At 39.4% G+C, this 23,012-nt stretch overlaps 1 protein-coding gene across 4 annotated transcripts in view; it reads left to right on the forward strand.

The window, feature by feature from the left end:
- Nucleotides 1–23,012, forward strand: part of SHANK2 (SH3 and multiple ankyrin repeat domains 2) — a 300,961-nt gene that overhangs the window by 89,697 nt on the left and 188,252 nt on the right. For all 4 annotated transcript variants that reach the window (XM_051622537.1, XM_051622538.1, XM_051622536.1 and 1 more), the window contains one exon: nt 11,485–11,598. In XM_051622537.1, coding sequence (XP_051478497.1) covers nt 11,485–11,598 — 114 coding nt within the window. The remainder of the gene's footprint in view (nt 1–11,484; nt 11,599–23,012) is intronic.

The following is a 23,012-nucleotide window of genomic DNA, read 5'->3' on the forward strand; positions in this document are numbered from 1 at the left end:
AAACAGAAATCTGAAGAATGCTGCACTTAAAACATATGCAGGTTTCATTTTAAATGCAAGGATGAAGGAGGAAGGTTAAACTTAGGAGAGCTGGTGATGTCTCTAGGGCTGAGAAGATAATTTTGCAGTTCTGGGAGATTGTGCCCTGATCAGTTAGGAAGCAAAGATTATGATGTAAAGAAAACAGTGCACAAGAACTTTTGGAAGAGCCCATATGAACACTTCATAAAACATTATAAGAGTTCCCAATTTATGGAAGTTATCCAGGCTAGAGTAAAACTAATAGATGGCAAGAAAAGCTCTGAGGTTATAAAATTTCTTGGGAATGCCAAATATGAAATCAAATTCAAGTAATGAAAACCAGAAATCACCTTCAAATTCAAACAAACTGACGGAACTTTGCATGGTTTGGGAAGCATCCAGTAGATGAGATTAAGTGCAAGAGCAGAAATGCATGATAGCACTTCATAAAAGCCTTCAGGTGTCCAAAAAATGGGTACTGAGAGAGTAAATGGGGAGAGAGGTAAAGCTATATTATGAATAATTGTCATGCAAATACATAAAGCAACTTAAGAGCAAATGTGATCTTTTCATACTTTTACAGAAACATATAGGTTTTTAGGTTAAAATGTGGAGGTCTGGGGTCTTCTCTATGAAACATGGAGTCCTCACTGGATCGGTGGAGGAACTGAACAGTTGAGGAAGATGCTTGTTGGTCAGTCACACAAAAATGAAAAAAAAAAAAGGGGGAGGTATAAACACACCCCAAAACTCTTTGCTTATTTTTAATTTCAGAAAATTTAACAACACCAGGAAGAATTGCTGGTATCTACAAAGGATGAAATTTTGGGCATCATGAGTGAGAATAAGTAACTCATGACACTGAATGTGTTTACAGAGGCACAGGAGGTGCCAACATACAAAAGAATGAGTCTGGTTGAGCACCATCATCTAGATAGAAAATAAGGTCATGTCTGGTCTGTGAATTTTGAATCTTTACTGTGGAGAAAATGTATCTTTGTTGAAACTGACTGTAAATTAATAACTACTGTTAGAAGAAGGGAGACATGCCCATCCAGCATCAAATCATCCCTTCAGGGATTATTTTTCCAGCTTCAAGTGTGTGAATTGCAGATTGAATTAAGATCTGGTAGAGGTCTAGAGTTTGCAGGCACACTTGTTTTAGAGCATTTTATAGAACTTTGATGCAGTAAAGTCCAGTGAGATTTCTATACATTTCAGTCTGTTTTTAGAAGTTTTTTTTTGGAAAAAGTGTACACAGGGATTGTCAGTGTTCCTGTTTGGGATGAAATCATGTGAATTTAAGGCCATTTTCATGGCAAGGCTGGAACACCATGTGACAGACTTCCATTGCTAACCAAAGGAGAAACTTCTGGAACAAGATCAAATCCTATTTCTTAACATGTCAGTGGTTCTTCAGTTGTCACCAAAAATATGTCAGAGTGAACACAAGGTCATGTAGAGAACAAAGAGTCCAGGTAAAAAGACAGTGATGCTTTAAAAAGGTAGCAGTTGTGTAACAGTGGTGAGAAAGCTGCTCAAACTTAGCAGATGTGACAAAAATCCAGGTTCAATTAAACCTGGATTCACGTCCCTGTTCCAGTGAAAATGTAAATTATTTATAGAGAACAAAAAAATTACTTCAGGGTGAGCTGGGCTCCCTCTCCATCATCCAAAAGCACAGGCAGCAGAGCTCTTATAACCCTCAGTGCTCCTTGCATGCTGTGTGAGTGCCAGAATCAGTGGCTACAAGGAGGCCCTGCATTTTTTCTGAGCAGAAATTCCACTTGGTAAAAGAAGTGGTCTTCTTGCAAGGCCATGATCCAGTCAGGACTGAGGTTTGGATTTTCTGGGGGTCCATGTGCCTGTCTGGGGTTTAGGAAATGAAGCCACATTATACCCTGTGGAATTCAATTTTTCCTCACTTTAGAAACACCTTAGCCTTGTATTTAAGAGATAAAATAGCTTTGTCTTAGCCCCTCTGCCAGCTTGGTAGCTGCACTGTTCTGTAGAAAAGCCTGATGCTGAATTACTGGCATCTTGGCTGGTCTGGGGGGGATTCAAAAGTGTATTGGCATTTGCTGTGGGATTCTCCCCCATCTTCAGTCTGCCCCTGGAGAGAAGCTTGTCACGTGTCCATCCCAGGAGACTAATCACAGTAAAGATGTAGCAAGGCATTCAGTACAGGAATAAAAATCCAGAACAACATGTTAGAGAAAGGGATTAGTTAGGAAATGTTTTTATAGATTTTCTTTTTTAACTTGGTAGAATTAGAAGGGTCACAGGAAGGGATGAATTCCTAAACTCTTGATGAAAAGTGCTTTCATAAGATGAGGCAGATTTTATTATTTATTTTATTGCTAAAACCTCTCTAAAGGCATGAGTGACAATAGTTGACAGGATGTGATACTAGGAAACGGCTCAGAGAAATCTGTGAATGGGCAAAGTCCAAAGAAGATGTGAACTAAACAAAATGGTCTTGTATTAATAGCATATTACGTAGCCTTTACAAAAATATCTGATTTATTTTTAGTTGTTAGTCATACATACTGACATCATTTGTGTGTCTGCCACTAATGAGAGAAGGGCCATGGCTGTTGTAAAAATAAATCTGAGATCTTTATTTGTACAAGAAAAGCCTTATCTTAATGCTTTCACCAAAAAACTACAACAAAACAACAAAAGAGGGAGCTTCATTCCTCACTGAAACACTTGTAACATATTTTGTTTCTTTCTTCATTTTATATCTAAAAGTCCATAGCAACAAATCTGCCGCAATCCAAACACACAGGTATATATAAACTATCTGTAGAATGTGTTTTCATCAGCTTTTGGGTTGCTAAATTTCTTACACTGGAAATGAAGTGGCCCCTTTTATAGCCAAACTCAGATGTATGAAGAGAACACTGCTCCAGAGTTCTTAATGAGTGAAGAATTAGCAGTTTTCTGTCATGAAGATACAGCAATACACAAGTGTCTGCTCCCTGGAGAAGTTTACCTGTGATTCAAGCCTGTCCTAGTGCCCCTTGTTGGACAGGTAACAGACATGAGTTCTGGGTACCAATAGACATGGTGCAGACAATCTCTGGTCTCTTAGAAACAAACCAATCAAAATAGTTTTCAGAGTCCATGTGACATTAAAGCATACCTGAAATGCATATGAATTGTCTCTCCTAGAAAGAAAAAACAACACCACATGGTTGCCTGATTCAAATACTTTGAGAACTTTTGGAAGTCTCACCTTGCTCACAGTTCTGTTTTTCTTGTCTTTCTATGAGTTTTTATTACAAACTTTCCATTTGCCATGGGATTTCTAGTTATTTCTACCAGTTTTGGGGTCCTATGTCATAGTTTGTCCATGGGTGGCTTCCAGCTGTACATTTTTACTTTCTTCTCTTATTTTTGTTGTCTGCCTTAGTATTGCTACGTCCTCTCCTTCACCTGGAAGGCAAACAGAATACAGGTCTAGTTTTGGAAAATTCTGAGTTTCTAGAACTCATACTGTGATTAAACAAATTTCCTACTCCTTAGCATCTAGAAAAACAGGGTTATTTCAGTATCTCAAATGTGCTCCAACAGACTTTTTCATGAACCTTCTGAGGTGCCTCCTATGCAGGCACAGTCTGCACATCTGGAAAGACTTGAACCCAACCAAAGTCTGTTCTCAGCTACGTTCTCCAGGGGCAGAGAGACAGTAGTAAATCAGTAGTAGTGATTCAAGTATCTGTTCTAGGCAGAAAGTCAGCAGTTCCCAACATTAGAAATACTGACCCTTGCAGCAGGACTTTTCTTTCAGTTGGATCTCAGCCAGTAGAGCAATCCAAATATATCACCAACATTTTCATTTCTTGTGAAATCTACTTGTAAGTCATTTTGAAAAAGAAAGATTATTAAACCCCTGCTGTGCTGGAAGATACTGCCAACAGACAGTGCATGTGGGCAGAAGGAAAGTTGGTCTCCTGGGCTTTTGCACTTGTTAGATTAGTAAATAAAATACTGGAAAGGGAAGGGCCTCAGAAATGCTGTTTTGTTTTTTCAAGAGCATTTTGTACCTTGTGTGGGTAAGTGTGGCAGCAAAATTTAACCTGAGAGGTTTGTCTAAGCATTGTTTTGCTTCTCTTTTATATGAAGGATGAAATTAATGTGAAATGGAATATTAATCTTGCTCAGATTCAATGGTCTGTTTTGCTTCCTTACTGTCTCCTGACTGATCGGTTTGATTTGAATGCCTAGCATAAATAATTATGACTCATTACAGATAATAACCCAACTCATTTCTTCAAGTTGCTTGTATCTGAAGAGCAGGAGAGCTTTGTATATATCCAAGTGTTGTAACAAACACACAGCCTTGCTCCTGCTCCAGCAGAACTCTTGCTGTGAAGGCTGTGGGGAAGTGATTAGGACATTAGAGCATGCACAATTCCAAATCATCTTAGCTCTTGACTAATGAAATTCAACCTTGCTTCTGTGGTCAGTAACTGCTCCCAAATATTCAGTAGAGAGGGAGGACTAAAAGACCTAGGGCTGTGAATGGGATATGAGGACACTAGCAGAGTCCCACACAGTCCCTCAGGCTCTAGATTTAAGCTGGTTTGGGACCTCTTATCAGATTAATGCTCACTACTCTGCATTCCCCTGCCCTGTAGTTTGGGCATCACCATGAAGAAAAGCAAATTTGACTCTGTCTGCACCTTCCTCGACAGAGATGGTGATAAACATTACAAATGGATGGATTTTTCTGTCCAAAATCCAAATCAGTGCGGAAGATTTGTTTGTTCTCCTGCTTTTTTCTCTCCTTTACTCTCCCCAGGCTATTTGAGAGACAGCCAAATGACAGGAAAAAAGATTATCTTTGTAGAAAGTTTTTGGCAAAGTCAAAAAAGAAGAAGAAGAAAATTACACAGAGCCAAATCTTGAACAGCACAGCTCATTCAGTTCTATTTCAGTTGAGCCCCATTTCCTCAGGTTTAGAGGATTATGTGGAGATTATTGTATTTGTAGATTTTGATGTAGTGAGTGGTTGCTCTGTTAATAGTTTCTGTCATCTTCTCATCCCAAGGTCCTTTCCTGGACACTGCTTGTTTGCACTGTTTCTTTCTAGAAAAAGTAGAGGTGAGAAAAGATAAAAAACTTTTAAATCAGGATCTGGCCTGACATGGGTTGTGGCCACGGTGCTTGGGGTGTGACATGCACCCAAAATCTGAAGCTGAGGCTCCTTAACCTTTCCATCTGCTTGCAGTGTGTGTGGCCATAGAGCCTGATGGGACAGACACAAGCAGGAGGGGGGTGTGCAGGCAGCTCAGGGGGTGACAGTGAGGCTGTTGAGATAAGTCATTGAATCACAGAATGGTTGGGGTTGGAAGGGACCATAAAGATCATCAAGACCAACCTCCCCTGCCATGGACAGGGACACCTTCCACTAGACCAGATTGCTCTAAGCCCCCTTCAACACTTAGAGGCATAGGGCAGCCACAGCTTCTCTGGGCAACTTGTGCCAGTGTCTCACCACCCTTGCAGGAAATAATTTCTTCCTAATACTCAATCTAAATCCACCCTCTTTCAATTTGAAACCATTCCCCCTCATCCTCTTGCTTGTCCAAAGTCTCTCCCCAACTTTCCTGGAGCCCCTTCAGGCACTGGAAGGTGCTCTGAGGTCTCCCTGGAGCCTTCTCTTCTCCAGGCTGAACACCCCAGCTCTCCCAGCCTGGCTCCAGAGCAGAGCTGCTCCAGCCCTCCCATCATCTTCATGGCCTCTTCTGGACTCACTCCAACAGCTCTGTGTCCTTCCTGTGTTGGCGGCCCCAGACCTGAACACAGTCAGACAATTAAGTACTGAATTGCAGGTAGGTAAGGTTACCTGTCAGATAAACCAGCAGAGTCACTTGGATTACAGAAAGTTAAACTCCTTGTGGTCACAATTTTCACACTTTTGTTTTGGAGGCAAAACTGGAAGTTTAAATGCACGTTTTAAAAGTGAGGAATATTTTGTGTCCGTGTCCTTAATTTTGTATCTCTGTGAGGTCCTGCAGCCTGAGATGGGAAAGAGCTGCTGAGTTTGCTTCTCCACTGAAAAAATGTCTGTGGAGCCCCAGTTGAATGTGCCTGCTCAGGTCAATGATACAAAAAGATTAAGTGCAGAGACACAAGGCTTTCCTTCCAGATTGTACATGGGCTGCACAAGAACATTTCCTCCATGGCAGCTGGGGCACAGTCACTTGTTTGCCTGCTGGAGGCCTTAATGTGGTTGTCATCAGGGTTGTAGACAATGACTTCCTTTCCAGTCTTGTAGCAATGAGCTCAAGTTATGTCAAATCTCTCTTGATTAAGTACTTGAATGCCAGAAATGGTTTGTCCATAAGGCAGAGCAGACAGATCTTGCTCCTCATGAAGCACACACAGGAAGCTAGGGGGATGTCTAGCAGGAACAAGGGAGGGTTGATGAAAGAATAGAGTAAAATCTAAACTAAAACCAGATTTTGACAAAAATATCTCACTAAGAGAGAGAAAGATGTAGCAGGAACTTGTGCTGACCCTTATTAATGTTGTGTGTGAAGTCTGAGTCAGGTTGCACTTCAGATGCAGAGAACTGTCACTCTGCTTGTGTCTTTACACTGTTTCCTATTTACCTGGCTCTATGTCAAAATAGAGATTAAATATTGAGTTTTTGTTTATAGGACATAAGTTGCTATTACAACTGAAGGTTGGGAACATGCATTTCTAAGTTGCAACCATTTTAGGGGCTTTTTAAGCCAAATTGTTTTCATCATTGAAATAGGTATTCTTGCATGGATTATCTGTCATTTGGATGCACTCTTCCCAAAAGGCAAAGGATTCTGGAATTTTACATTATGCAACAGCTACTTCTGCATGAGAAAACCCTGATTTATAATATTAAATATTTCTGAGAGAAAGAAGTCAGGTCCCTACCCCCTGGAAATTAAAAATTGATTTTAAAAAAGTAAACCCAGACATCAGGATAAAAAAAAAAAATCAAAACAAAAATTCAGATGAAACTCCTTGTATTTCATGAGGTAAATGGCATTTGTTGTCACTTAGAGAACAAGAGAATCAAAGGAACTATCATATTCATGCTGCATTTTGCATGGGAGGGACACTGTCACCATTCCTGTCAGATGAAGTGGTGACATTTGCTGCTTTCTACTGGTGTTCTAGAGGGCTTTCAGCTTCCATCATTCCACATCTCACTTAAAGAACTGAGATCTTCAGCTGCTCTCAATTAGCAGATACAGCTCTTATTTTTAGCTCTGTTAGCTTGTACATCAGCATAGGCGAGTTCAGTTGCTAGATTTTTCAATGGATTTTCCACTTGACTTTAGAATCTGTTATAATTCTGTTTACTTTTCTTTCTCCTGGTTGTAGAAATGTTCCTCTTTTCCCAGAAGATGATCTGTCATTCCGAACCCATAGAAAGATTTCTCTTCCTAGGAAAGAAGAATGCATTTCCTACAGCACCAAAAATTTATTGTACATATGACAAAGATATTTCAAATATATCCTGTAGTAGCTATAAAGACAATGTAAATTTAATTGACATATTTTCAAATAAGGATACCTAAACTTATTCACTCATTGACATTTCAATATCACAAGGAATTTGGAAATAATATGCACCATCATTTGATTTAAAAAGTCTTATACTCTCTTTCCTGATTGTGACATAATGCAAGGAGCTGTAATATGGAAGAATACAACATTTTTGTTGCTCTGAACAAAGTGATTTTTTGATAGTATATTGAGAAATCAAGCTGTTTGAGATGAGTACATTATACTACTGTTAATTAAAATATATAGATAGTCAATAAACTTAGAGAAGTTGCAAGAGACAAAACATCCTGTGCTTGGTCGGCCCTATCTATAATCTTCTTTTTATTTTTTATGGGCTCAGACAAAGCACAATCTGTCTGATAATAAATATAATATTTTAAAGACATTAAATATAAAACCCTGATAGACACCTGCTTTGCATGTTTTCCTGGTATCAAATTGTTTTGTATTTGTAGTTTTGTTCATATATAATTGAGCATAATTCTTGTTCTAGACTATACTTTTGTTGTCAAAAGTCAAACCAGGGTTCCTGATGTTACTAGAGCCTTAATTTTACTTTTATAACATCAGATTTTTTTGGTAATTTGTGTTGTGTGTAAAGAAACTCTGGCCTGCTCTTGCTATAGCAACCACCTCCTTTGTTTTTACTAAATGCAAGAGGCAAAAATACTCGAAATGATAAAGCTTAATTATTAATTTTGGCAAAGTTATCCTTTGATTTGCTATTGTTATGTCCTTCGGAAGGGAAATGTTGATTAGAAAATCTCTTGCTGGTACCAAATTATCTACTACAACGTGTCTCTTAAGAACTATTGTGAGAGGGAAAAGACAGAAATTAATGCCTCATTCTATAAAGGCATTCATGACTACAAAAGATAAATTGTATTTTTTTTATTTACCCTTTCAGTTCCCAGTTACCACATTGGAATACATGAAGTGTTGCCAGTTATAGATATGTAGATTATTATGGCTTTAACTCCTGCTGCAGAATTTCTTATTAGTGGTACCCGCTGAGATGTATTAAGATTATTTCAAGTGGTTTTGGTAGTGCAAAACCATCCAGATCTCAACTTCTGCATTTTGACTATCAGGCCATATGTGCTTCTCCATCTCACTGGCAATTTGTTTCTGTCTCTGCACATCAGCTGTACCCCTGGCTACCCCATGTTTGCTTCTTGGGTCATCTTTGTGCCTCTTGCAGTTCCACCAGGCTTTCCCTTCCTTTCTTGGTACCCATAATGATGTTTTTCCTGCATAGTAAGTCCAAGTTGAGTCCTTGATCATAAGCTGTTTGTAGATGTACTCTCCAGATAGCCTTGAATCAGAATTACAAAGGCTGGCTTGTCTTCTGACAACACCTGATTTCCCCTTCTACCTCTTTTCCATAAATGTTATGTCTTCAGGCAGGACTACATGGATTTTTGCTTTGCTCTTGGTATCAGTAATAACTACTATTTTATCGTTCATGTAATAATGATCTAAAGTGGGACTGGTTTTGCTCTGCAGTAACCACTTTTTCCCTTGCACTAACAGATGAACTTACAAAGCAAATTTATTTTCCCACCTTGGTTTGAATGTCTTACCAGCTGCTACTACCATAAAGACATGAATTTACTTGATGGGTATGAAATACCCAGCTTCCTTCTTACAGAGCAAGTGCCTTTTGGAGATGGAAATATCCATGTAATTTGGAGTGTCAAAATAGCAGATTTGGCAGAATAATGAAATACTGAATTAGGGAACTCAATCTCTAAGTAGTTTTTGTTCTCCTTGTCTTGCCAGTTTGTGCAGTGAAATCAGGACTGAGTTTCAGTGCTGAAAGCTCTCCTCAAAAAACCCCTAATTACTTCCAACAGGAAACTTTCACTGTCTCACATTTTGAAACTGCTTTTGGCTGGAATCCTACACTCACTTTTATGATTTGAAGCTAAATCAATGTACAGTAGGATCCTACATTTTTTTTATTCATTTAAAGTGTTGCTGTGGAGTTGTTGGTGTCTTCCAAGGCCAGTGTACTCCTCTGTCATCCCATAAACTACCTGGGCAGGGATGGGTTTATTTGTAGAAGTCAGGTGCTTGAGGAATTTTGCATTTGGAACCTATCTGGTGCAGGATTTTACCTTGATGGATCTGTTTCCTGGGGCTTAATGCATACTAATTATTGACAGTGAGGTGTAAATATGCCCTTAATGAAATCTGTATCTCTGAATTTACTGCATTAAAGGACCTAAAATTGGCATTTAACACCATGTTGCTGTCAAATCTATGTTAATCAATATCTATGCTCCCTAAATAATACCACAAATAGCTTAGGATTTCATTAATGAGAAGCTAGGTAAACATTTAATTTGAAATGCAGTTTTACAGGTCCTGGTGTGTCAAACCAGTCTTCTTATGACCTCTTTAGTGCTACCAGTATTTTTTTATTGTGTTGGGGTTTTTTTTGGCCTATCAGTGATTTGATTTTCATCTGACTCTCTAGTAGTGCAAATCAAGCTCAGATTCAATGCCATTGAGTCACAGCAGTTCCACTGATACAGAATTCAATTGCTGTCAGGCTCAGACACTGCAATTTGAAAGCCTGACAAGGTGTGTTTAACAGCACAGAGTGCTTGTGCTGGAGATCATCAAAGTAGCTCTGAGCAAGTTAATATCCCCACCATCCTGAAATACCCTGCAGAGACATTATTCCAGGCCTTGAAAACCATGTGCATACGTTAGCAAAGAGATGTGCTTGGGCTAATTAGCCCTGATTTTCAGCAGGGCCCGCTGGCTGGGCTGGCTTAGCTGGCACACAGCTAATGGAGCTCTGCTGCTTCCACTTCCATGGGCTTATTTTTGGTAGCTCAGGGACCTCTCTGCTGAACATTGTGTTTTGTACAGATGTACTCTGAGGACCTGTGTTGTATGACTGAGCACAAATTCCCAGCCAACCTATTTAGAAGAGCTAACGGTGCTTTTGTTAATCTGTATTATCACCTTTGTTCCAATATTAATGTACAGTATGTTTTTATCAGCACATCTTTTTTCTTTTAATTTATACTGAATGTACAGTGATTTGTAGGAACTTGTATAAAATTAATGTAAACATAATACTTAGCAAGTATTTAGGATCCTTTCATTATTGTTATTCATCTCCCATTGCTGACCAGTAGAAAAATACATTGTTGTTCTGCAGTCTTTTGTCACAATCCTTGTTGAGTCCTAAGATTAATATTAAGATAATTAGAAGTACAGGATAAAGCTTTTTTTCTCCTATTAGTAAATCATTCTCCTCTCAATTATCACTATCTTCTACCAAGAAAAATAATGGAAATGTTTCAAAAGGCATCTACATTGTGCATTGCCCCTGTGGGATAGTCAAGTGTTTGCTGTGTACTCAAATTGTTAAATCATGTAACTCAACCTACATTACTAATTTCTGGAGGTACCCACTAAATGAAAGATAGTGTTTCCTTAGGAAGTAGAAAACATGAGATACCAAAAATGTGTTATTAAAACTCAAGTTCAGTGTGGGTTCAGTTTTACTATGGGTTCAGCACTTCAGCTTAATTTGAACAGGAAAGACACATTTTCTTTTGGTCTTAGTATGACGCTGCATCTGTGCTTGATAAAAACAGGAATGAAAACTGAAAAGGAAAAACAATACAATTATGAGGACCAAGGAATCTTGTGACAAAATTAGATTTGGGAAGAGGTTCCGAAGACTGATCAGGGAGGGTCACATTTGAAAGTTATTCTGTGCCCATTTGGGGGGCATTTAAGTTACTGTACAACATTTGCTTTTACTAATATGATATTCAGTTATTACTGAGCCTGTTGTGTAACTAATCTTTTTTTTTTTCTTTCATGAGATGAGAAAAAAGTCTAATGCTTCCTGTGTCTCTCTGTATTTAGTGTTAAGCATCGGTGAAGGTGGATTCTGGGAAGGCAGCACCCGGGGACATATTGGCTGGTTTCCTGCAGAATGTGTTGAAGAAGTTCAGTTGAAACCAAATGAAAGCAAACCAGGTAATCAGATCATGTTCCTTGTTGAATCCTAATGATGACAAATGCCACGTGTCTGTCCAAGGAGTGAGGCAGCCTTGATGGCAGTGTGTGAAACAGCAGGGCCTTTGTGCAGTGCTAGAGACTGGAGAGCTAAATGAAGCTGAGCGGCTGAATTAAAAAGGAAAGATGGGTTTATTGATCAGATTTTACTGGATGGTGTCCAAGCACTTGGTCTTTCTCATGGTGGACTGTGCTGAAGTACTGTGAAACCATTTACATGGAGCTGTATGCAGAGATGTTGTAAGGTCCAGAGAAGAGCCATCAAGATGATCAAAGGGCTGGAGAACCTTTGATACTAAGACAGGCTGAGAGAGCTGGGGCTGGAGAAGAGAAAGTTTCAGGGAGACCTTATAGTGGCCTTCCAATACCTAAAGAGACCCTACAGGAAAGCTGGGGGGTTGACTTTTCGCCAGAGAGGGCAGTGATAGGACAAGAGGTAATGGTTTTTAACTGAAAGACAGTAGATTTAGGTTAGATATTAGAAAGAAATCCTTAACCATGATGGTAGGAATGCACCGGAATACGTTGTCCAAGGAGGTTGTGGAAGCCTCCTCCCTGGAGGTGTTAAAGGCCAGGTTGGATGAGACTTTGTGCAGCCTGGTCTGGTGGGAGGTGTCCCTGCTCATGGCAGGGAGGTTGGATCCTGGTGATCTCTAAGGTCCCTTCCAACCTGAACCATTCTGTGATTCTTTGAGTTTTAGTTTCTTAAGGTGCAGGAGAATGGCTAATTACATCACTTCATAATAGAAGAAAAACTGGTCAGTTATCGCCCAATCTGAGGTCATCATACAATGTATTTAGCTCTTGTTCATGGCAATAAAGTTCTCTCTGTTGACCTCTCACTAAACTTTAGAGCAGGCCTCCAGTGTTGGGATGTCCCATATACATCCTTACTGATGACAGAGGAAATATAATCCTCCTCTGTCAAGTGGTTATGCTGCCCTAAGTAAGTAAAACACAAGGGACTCCGAGCAAGGAGTCTTTACAGCTCTGGTATGATAAATGAAAAAGAAATGTATGTTGAAGGATGTTATTTTAAGAATTACCTACCATCCCATTATTTCTCTGCTTTTAAAGAATTAAGATAGGAGGACATCCTCTCTAATTAAAAGCTCATTATAAATGAGCTCTGAGAATATAATTAATGTTCTTCAGGAGTGTATGCAGTTTTAAATTAACCATGGATGCATTTTGGATCTCTGTTCTATTGATGAAGAGCTTTTGGCATTGCACAGACAACATTTATACATCATATCATATATTCCTGAACATTTTTCTTTTATGTAGGTCATGACAAACTGCACAGGTATACTTTTAAGATATATATATATATATATATGTCCACTGTATAAACATGATAGTGTGGAATAGAATCCACTGGACTAGATGAGAGTTCCAGCATAATAATGATTTGGAAATATTTATAAGATTTGTTAATTATTTTAGTTTCATCAGTTACAATGGAAGCTGTGTTAAAATGAAACAGAGTCTAAGGGACGACCAGCAGAGAAAGCCAAAAGTTAGTTTAGGTGCTTTGGAAACTTCAAAAGAATGAGGCATCAGGGACACTGCTCTAAAGAAGTAAACACTGAGGGAGAAGGTTGCACTTCCTTCTCTGTTTCCCTTCTGAGAGAGAGAGAGAAAAAGAGGAGCAAAACCAGATCTAATATTTGGAGAGGATGGATTTAGGCTCTGAGAATAAAGAGAAAATATTTGTGTAGCTCTTCAAAGGGCTTAAGAATAAATCCAAAATTGAAGATGGAAGAATATGAAACGTGAGGGTGACTGAGGTTGGAATTGGCAAATCTAGCAGCACAGTAGTTCTCAAACACTAGATGTAGAAAGAGGGTAACAAGTCGTCACTAACGCCTTTCTTGAGTCTCTCATGGCAACTCTGCATTGAACCTGAACTGTACATTTGCCTCCAAATCTGGTGAAAATTCTGGAGAGGGGCATTAAGGGAAGTTCTAAAATATGAAAGGAGTTTTGCAACTTTTTTAGATATATACAGGGGCTTTGAAGAGAAGGTAACCAAACCTGTTTGTCACAAATCCTTACAGAGCTTTTCAAGAAATACTGTAGGAAGTAAATTCAGTATGTGACATGGTTGCTTCAATATATGACAAGCTTTTTTCAAGCAAAAACTCCTTTGATCGTTCAAAGGAAAATTAAAATTAAGAAGAAAATTGTCACAAGAACAGCAAAAGTATTGCCAAAGATGGAAGTGTAAAAAAAAGAGTATAAAAGAAACATCTGACATATTTTCTGATGTGAAATGATGAAAAGTTATATGCCATGTGTCTGCCAAAACACCAAGGCTTTTACTCTAATTTATATCTATTACAGACTATTTTCTCTCTGATTGTTTTCCTGTTTGCTTGTAGTATGGTGTGAATTATCAGCATAGTTAAAAACTTCAAATATGCCACTCTTCTACTTCAAAAAAAGATGAAGGTGTAATTAAGCAAGTGCAAAACGGGCGTATTTTTCTATACCTTTGAACTTGTGTGCTCAAATATTTTGCTGGTCTGTCTTGGAAAATGTCCTGCCACCCAGAAGGCACAAATGGGCTATGGTGCATCTCTGTGCAATATGAGAGGTTGGAGCTATGGGTATGAAATATGTGAAATCCACAGTATGGGCCATATTATTATTGAAATATGGTCTGGACTGAAAGCAGCTGATCACTGAGCCTCTCTGTGCACTGAGCTTCATCCCCTTTGCACAGCAAACAATGGAAATGCAAGAGGAGAGCTTTATAAGCAAAAAGTCTGCCAGCACTTCCTCGGAGTACAAAAGCAAAAGTAATTTAGAAAAATATGTTAAGCATGGTGGAATGATTAGGAATTAAATTAGGTCTGCTGGGATTGCTGAAAGAACATCAGCTGAGAAACATCACAGACTTGTGCGAGTTGCAAGAATTTGCATCGTGGACTTTGCAAAGCAGCAGAACTTCTTATGATAATGATTTAGAAAGTAGATCATCTAAATGCGTAGGAAATGAATCTCAAACTCAGCCTTTTTCAGACCAGCACCACAGTAAAAATTCTTTCCTATAAATGAGACCTGGGGATGTTTCTTCAAACAGTTTCTCTTTGCTATTAAGTTGGAATAATTGTGTTTAATAGTAGCTTGTCATTTGCATGTCATGAATGAAAGAATTAGAAGTAGTTCTTGGAAAAAAAAAAACACCAATTAAACACTCCATGCCCAGTAAAACTGGCAGGCAGGTGTTTTATGCCATGCTGATTTATAATCTCACTTCTGAGACAAGTTCCATTTTCAGGGAACTTCATTACCCTCCAGGCTCTTCAGTGGAAGCAGGCAGCACAGAACAGCACCTGGTTCCTGTGCTCTCCTCAAAGATACCATGCTAGCTTGGCAAGTTCTGTTTTCCAAAAAAAAATCCATGTTGACTGACATTAATTCTATATCTCTTCTCTAATCCTTCATTAATTGAGACCTGTAGGAATTATTCCATTACTTTGCTAGGATTGATGCCAGGTTTACAGGCTTTTAATTATCCAGCTTGTCTCGTTTGCCCTTTTAATAGCACTGGCACAAGACCTGCTGCCTTTCAGTCTCAAGAAGTTTCCTTGACATTTCAAGATCTAACAAAGAATGAGCACGAGTCTGCCAAGTTATTTTGCTTTCTTTTGAAGCATTCTCAGACACAGAACCTTCATACCATCATGTTTTAAAAGGTGTCACCCTAGTTGCCAGCTCCTAACATTGTCCAGAATTGTTCTTGGAGTGAGCAGATTCTTTCAGAGGAGGTTGATACAGCATCTTGCTTTTTCCCTATACAAACACAGAAAAACAGAATTGGTACAGATTTCTTCTTTCTACTTTGACAGTTTCCCTGTGCTATTCACTAACGGGCCAATTCCAATCTGTAATTTCTTTATGTTCCTAAATGTGTGAAAATATGCCATGGGTTTTTTTTGTCCATTATCTTTCTTAAAATAGTAAGAATTCCCATCTACTACCTTCCAATTGGAAATGAAGTACAGAGGAATCTGTTGTCCATGAAATCAGCTGCCCCACCAATGGAAGATGGAGTTTTCTTTCTCCTACTGAAGTTTAGATATTTCCATTTGCTTTTCTTCCATCATAGAATATTAGTCCAACTTGAAAGATAATTTACTACAAAATGTGTTCTGCTTGGCTTGTGATTTGATACTCCATGTCCTTCAGAATGCAGAGATAGAGATTATCTGATTGCTCATCACTGAGGTGAAGTATTCATTTTGTTTTCAAGCTAGGAGTTATCTTTAATTGTGTTTTGTCTTTACAGTTTATTATTCCTTCCTCCCTGCTGCTGTGTCTGGAGAACTCTCAGATTTTACAAATGATACTGAAATGAAGGCAAACTCTGCATGTTTCTCAGGAATTCTCCCTGTCTTTCAGATCTTGGCTTCCTCAGTGCACCTTTCCTTGAGTTCCATGCTCATTTTTAATAGCCTCTTTGGGGTGATATTTCATTCAGTGACATCCTTCATGCATTTTTCTTTCCTGTGGCCTTGGAGTACACCTTAGTAGTAGTTGTAGTTGCCAGATGAGTCCTGGAAGTTAATTTCATATTAGGTCTACTGTGGGCATGTGGCTTGAATGACCTTTAGCAGTTGTTCAAGAGCTCCACACCTGGAGTACTGCATAGAGCTCTGGAGCCCTCAGCACAGGAAAAGCATGGAGCTGTTGGAGAGGGTCCAGAGAAGGGCCACAAAGATGATCAAAGTCCTGGAGCAGCTCTGCTGTGAAGACAGGCTGAGGGAGTTGGGGCTGTTCAGCCTGGAGAAGAGAAGGCTCCAGGGAGACCTTGGAGCACTTTCCAATTCCTGAAGGGGCTCCAGGAAAGCTGGGGAAGGGCTTTTCACTAGAGAGGGTAGTGGTAGGACAAGGGGTAATGGTTTTAAACTGAAAGAGGGGAGATTTAGGTTGGACACCAGGAAGAAATTCTTCACCATGAGGGTAGTAAGGTGCTGGAATAGGTTGTCCAGGGTGGTTTGTGGCTCTGTCCCTGGAGGTGTTCAAGGGCAGGTTGGATGAGGCTTGTGCAGCCTGGTCTCATGGGAAGTGTCCCTGCTCATAGCATGGAGGTTGGAACCTGATGATCTTTAAGGTCCCTTCCAACCTGAACCATTCTTCGATTCTCTTCTATGGTTTTTCCCTTAAATAATCCAATTTGCAAACTCGAAGGTCTGCTCAGCACTTAAAAAAGCACATTTCTGGCCCAGACTAAAATGCTAATGTAGATGCACCCATGCTGACCTCTAGTGTCACTGGAGCTCTGAGCAGACATTGCCTGACATCCAAACTGGGAGGTACTTAGACCTTCAGTGTAGCTTACTCCTGAATTTCCAGCAATTTGAAAATATAGTGACAGATTATCCAGTATAGTATAGTTCCCTTGCCTGTTTCTTTTTACCTAGGTAATCATCTACTGCTGTTATAAGCAGAAATTGTAGCATTCCTTACCCAACTTCACCTCTGTAGTTCAGAAGTTACCAAACAAGTCAAAGTTGTGTTTATAAAATGAATACTTTGCTACACAGACTATTTCTGAAGTACAGAATTTTCTTTATTCTGCATTCTTAGTTTTTAATACCTTGTGCATTGAATAAAAAACTGCTTTGTTTTTCATTTCCACCATCCTTTTTTATAATTAGCACAACACCTTCCCAGGCAATCTAGTCAGCCAGGCTGCTAGAAAACTGGTTTGCCTTCTTGCATAAAAGGAATTTGCCTTGCTGTGAATTGAGGAGCCACATCTGCACTAGGAGCCAGCAGCTCTTCTGGCCTCGGTGGGCAAGTGGCTTGGCACATGCTTTATCTGAAAGTTTTCTTCCCCTTGCCTGCCACATCAAAATTGCTTTTCCCATGCTGCCTTTTGTAACAGTCACCAACATTTTTTGTCCACTGAAATATATCTGGGTGCTTTTTGGAAGAATAAGAGGTGGCATAAGTAGGAGTTGGTCCAGGGATCCACTAGCAGTGAAACAGGAGCCAGAGCACAAGGTGCAGCCTGGACTGTGTCCTAGAAAATTAAATTTGGGCATTCTGTTCTTCTCAGGGTAGTGATGTGGCAGGTGTATCACAAAGCAGGTCATTACTGGGTGTACTCCATGAGGCAGATGAACACTTAAGCATCCCACAGAAACTGGGTCTGTGTGTGAGCACACCCCGTTGCGTCCCAGTGGGGAGCAGAAATGTAAGGTGCTGAACCTGGAAGTCCCCATCTCCAAATCCTCAAGCCCACAAGACATGATGGAGCACATGTTCACATATAGGGATTTCTTTTCTGATTAGAAAAGGAAAAAAAAATGTGCACCCATCTCAGCCAGACATCCAAGCAGATCACAGCTTGCATGTGCATCCAAGGTCTCCCTTGGCAGACTCTTTGTGGAACAGACCTGTCCCTCAGCTAGCTACCCTGGCCTTGGAGCACTTGGATAAAGCTGTCACTCTTCTCCTTCCTGTAAGTTATTGGTCACCTGAAGGTGACATTTAGGGATTGCATTTACATTGACAGTTTAAGATGTGATTAAAGTCTCTGATGAGACTTTGCTCAGTTTGCATCTTCGTCTTCGTTCTTGAGCTCATGTGAGACTGGACTTTGGGTGTTGTGTTTCTGGTCCTCTTGTAGCAACCTGATCTAGCTGAAGGTGTCCCTGTCTATAAAGTTCCTTCAAACCCAAACTGTTCTGTGATTCCTTCTTCCTAGAAGAGAAACAGGAATCTCAGTTTACCAAATTTGCTGTTTGGACATAATATATGGTTGGAGCACAATCAGCAGTAAAAGCACTCCCTAAGCACCTGCCATTATGCATGTGAAGGTCAGCACTGGAAGAAAAACACAGGAAGCAATAAATCTTTCCATCCAGCCTCTTTCCTTAATTACCTTTTATAAATGGTCCAAATTAACAAACTTCTTCCTATTTTGGTAGGATCAGTTCTGGGTGTTTTTTTAACTAGAAAGAGAACTCTAGGAATAGACGGAAACATCTTAGAGATTATTAAAACTCTGAAAAGATCTATAAACTAAATAACTTTGAAAACCACTGGAAGGAAGAGGGTTTCAACAAGACAGAAGAGCCTGCAAATGAGAGATGCTATCTGACAGGATGAGCACCTCGAGGTTTTTTATAAAATTTTTGATAAATGCTTCTTCCACGTGGTTTCACCTTGAAGATAAGGTGTATCTGTACCATGTATCTCTGACAAAATGATCATGCAATTTTAACTGTTTGGCATGAACAGCAGCAGTTAAGGACAAAAAATTCCTGCAGCTGGAAGGACTAAATGGAGGCAGTATAAAAATTATTTGTATCTGTAAGAAGAAAAAGACACATTTTTGTTAGGGAAGTTAATCACAAACAGGCTCATGTCAGTTGTTTTTCTTAGCTCAGAGAAGAGCTGGTGGCTTTGAGAAAATATTCTGACACAACAGAGCAGGTCATGGCTGGACTTAATATGGCACAGAGAATATAAACCAAATTTGAAAAAAATAAATTAAAAGATTGCCTCACATGTAAGTGGGCTTATTACTGTAAAAAGTGGCATGACCTGGATACAAATTCAGACATCTGAAAATGGATAGAAAGCTCAAGAGATTAATGTGATATCTCTGTAATCCCAGACAGTTTCCTAAATGTGGGACATCCCATCACACAGATGTGTTTATACAAGTTTATCTGTGCCTGTGGAGGAACATTGTCCAGCTCTAAAACCCTGCTACCCACTGCTCAAACTGACAGGTCAAAGGCTATTCAATAAGTCCCCCTGCCTTGAAGGATACTGTCTGAAGCTCTGACCTCTGAAATGCTCTTTTCTGCCTTGCTTCTGTATTTTGCAGAATAAGCCACGTGGCTGACATGATTCTGAGAAGTTTCATCTTCTCACAAGTGATTTTCTGCCACAAAATATCTTTCCCATGTACAAATGTGTAATGAAGAAAAAAAATACGAATAGATGACAAAGTTCAGCATAGTGATCATCTGCAAAGATACTGTGTTCATGGCTTAGAAATATGAGGAATATGCTACATATCATATTTTTGCATAAACTTCCATCAAATGGTGGGAAAAATACTTTATACTAGAACAAAAAAGTCAATGCAAAGAATAACATCTGAGGTGCTGGCAAGCCAGTCCACAAAACCCAACTGACACAGGAGCTCAGTGCAGTAACTTTCAACTAATTTTGACAACTCTCTGTAGCTGGAGATGTAAATCAACTCCTCTTTTTGTCTCAAGTAATGGAAATTTAAAGAATGAACCTCAGCAAGTTTCTGCACTTCAGCTTTGCTGAGCAGAGCGTTTGTGTTCTCAGTGATGATAAACAGCAGTTTGGGAAAAGACTCCTAAATGAATCATCACTCCATAACAATGCTAATTTGGAAGCAGAGGTGACTCGAAAGCTGTTTCTGTCTGCAAGATGCCTGTAGGGTGGAGTCACATGCTTCCCATGAACCCTGGCAATGTGTGTTGCCTCTGACCAAGGGTGCTTTGAAAAGATCTTGCCTTCTTTCAGTCTTGGTCTTCTGACCAAGATGCAATGCAGGTTCTTACTAAAATAGCAGTATTTGTAAGAAATGCTTTGGAAGACTGAGTCTATCAACTTGTTTCACTGGTCAGCTTCTCTCTCTCAGATTAGTGATTTGAATTTGCTAATGATTTGACTTTTGTTTCAAGGGAGAGCAAAATAACATATTCTGTGATAATAATTTTGTATTTTACCCAGTTTTTGAGAACAGCATAAAGCAGAAATATAAAAAAAAATATTCAAAAGAAAGAAAATACAAGCCTAGGTCTAGAGCTTGTAAAGGATGTAAGCCTGTCTGCATCTTTATCTCTGAGTAAGTAATTTTTAATTCATAATATTTCACTGTCTCGGCTCCTCAGCCGACACGCACTTCATCCCTTTCACTCTGATTTTCATGCTTGCTGAGAGCCACTTAGGGATAACTCTAATCAGGATAACTGTAATCAGCTGAAAAAGGAGCAACAAAATTCTCTAAAGCATTGAAACAGGCTAAAAATAAATTGCTCAGCAATATAAAACTAAACTTACATGTTAGGAAACTCAACGTTTCAAGTGTATCTGGGGTTGCTGATGTGAGAGATCTGACAGGTGAGTGTAGATTTTGTCCTTCTTTTGATTCTGTCTGCTTTTTTTTTTCCTCAAAAAAAAGAAAAAAAAGTCTATGGAACCATAGAGGATGAAAAAAATTGCAAAGTCCAAGGTGGGTCTCAGAAAGAATGGAGCTACCATTATTGCATCTTCCTTTTACTTCCAGTAATGCAGGGTGATGCGTTCACATTTTCTTTTCCAAATCACAGTCCATCTAACATTAAGAAGGAACTTTTAAAGCCTGAGAGCATGTATAGATGCCAAAAATGTCTATTATTGCAAATTATAAGTATGAAGAAGATGAAGGTATAAACGGGGTTATTTATAAAGTGGCACAGTCTCCTGAGGAACAGAAGCCCACTTATTGGCTTAAGACAGAAGACTTCAGCCTGTGGTAGAATTTGAGCAGAGCTGTTACTCAGTGTGTATCTAGAAATTTTGGATTCCTAGTTGATCTTGTGGAAACTACACATCTAACTTTTTTTTCAACCCATGAAAGGTTGGGGTCAAGTTATTTGAGTTTTAACCAATTTGCTATATCCCAGGGATCACTAGTGGGCAAAAATCGTAAGCTTTCACCTTCTGGAAATTTGGAGCATTTCAAGTTTCACAGAGAATGAGTATTTTTATAGTAACATTTCTTCCCTGTACTAATAAGTGTAGAGTCCTGCACCTGGGAAGGTGCAGTAATATGCACCAGCACAGGTTAGGAGCTGACCTGCTAGAGAGGAGCTCTGTGGAGAAGGACCTATGAGTCCTGATGGACAACAAGTTATTCCTGGAGCTGCAACGTGCCCTTGTGGCCAAGAAGGCCAATGGTATCCTGGCTGCAGTAAGAAGAGTGTGTCCAGCAGGTCGAGAGAGGTTCTCTTCTCCCTCTACTCTGTTCTAGTGAGAGCCCACCTGGAGTATTGTGTCCAGTTCTGGGCTCCCCAGTTCAAGAAGGACAGGGAACTACTGGAGAGAGTCTGACAGAGGCTACGAGAATGATTAAGGGACTGGAACCCCTGTCTGATGAGGAAAGGCTGGGAGTCCTGGGGCTGTTTAGTCTAGAGAAGACAATGAGGGGATCTTATTACTGTATACAAGTATCTGAAGGGTGGGTGTCAGAAAGTTGTGATAGAACAAGGGGCAATGGATGCAAACTCGAGCACAGGAAGTTCCACCTCAACATGAGGAAGAACTTCTATACTGTGCAGGTGACAGAGCCCTGGGACAGGCTGCCCAGAGAGGCTGTGGAGTCTCCTTCTCTGGAGACTTTCAAGACCCATCTGGACGTGTTTCTGAACGACCTGCCCTAGATTCTGTGGTGGTCCTGCTCTGATAGAAGGATTGGACCCTATGATCTCCAGAGGTCCCTTCCAAACCTTAACATTCTGTGATTCTGTGATACATCTTAATACCTTACAATCCTATCATCAAATATACTTGATATTTTTCTCTTCTTATAAATATCTTAAATTATAGTAGCATAGCTTTTAACTTATTTTTATTGTCCATCCATTTTTTCCTGAAATTCTGCTCAGTCAGGATTCTCTGATCCACCTGTGTAAATGTTATTTATATCAGAATCCAATTTCTCTTAAAATCATTCTGGGCATCTCTCAGAATTAAATAAAGTGCCATATCTCATCTATGTCACTTTGTTTAGCAGAACCTAACACTTTTTAAAACCATTTACTTTGAATGGCTGACATAAAGCAAGGCAAGTCCTAGATCTATGCATATTCTGCAAGTGCTGGTAAGCCATCTTTTTCTTCTGTATTCTCCTGTACTAAATGACACATTTGGGGTTTTTTCTCTTATTTTTAGTGATTCAGATAAAAGGCTTGACAACAGAGGCTGAAAACTCTTTGAAATGCTCCCTAGTTATTTGAGATCAAATTCATATTAATTTAAGGAAGATGGTAGAGCATCTACTTACAGTAATGACAATGCTGGAGGTGATCAGGAAAATGGTACCTAAATAGCTGTAGCTGTTAGATAATCCATACTCTGTTCTTAAATTATGCCCCTGCTTTTGGCTTCCATTTTTTTTTTTGGGAAAAAAAACCCCAAGCCTTTTTCCAAGCTTTTTCTACCCTGCTAAGAGATCCACCAGTGCCTAATGGTGAGAAAATGATTTGATAAAATGCTATTTGATGGCAGTGACTGATCATAGGATAAGCAGCATAAAAAAACAATGTGTTATTTTGTATTTATTAAAAAAGCCATCAGTTATTATGTTCCATACCATATGCTGA

The sequence above is a fragment of the Apus apus genome, chromosome 5, assembly GCF_020740795.1.
Source record: "Apus apus isolate bApuApu2 chromosome 5, bApuApu2.pri.cur, whole genome shotgun sequence".
NCBI classification, from domain to species: Eukaryota; Metazoa; Chordata; class Aves; order Apodiformes; family Apodidae; genus Apus; species Apus apus.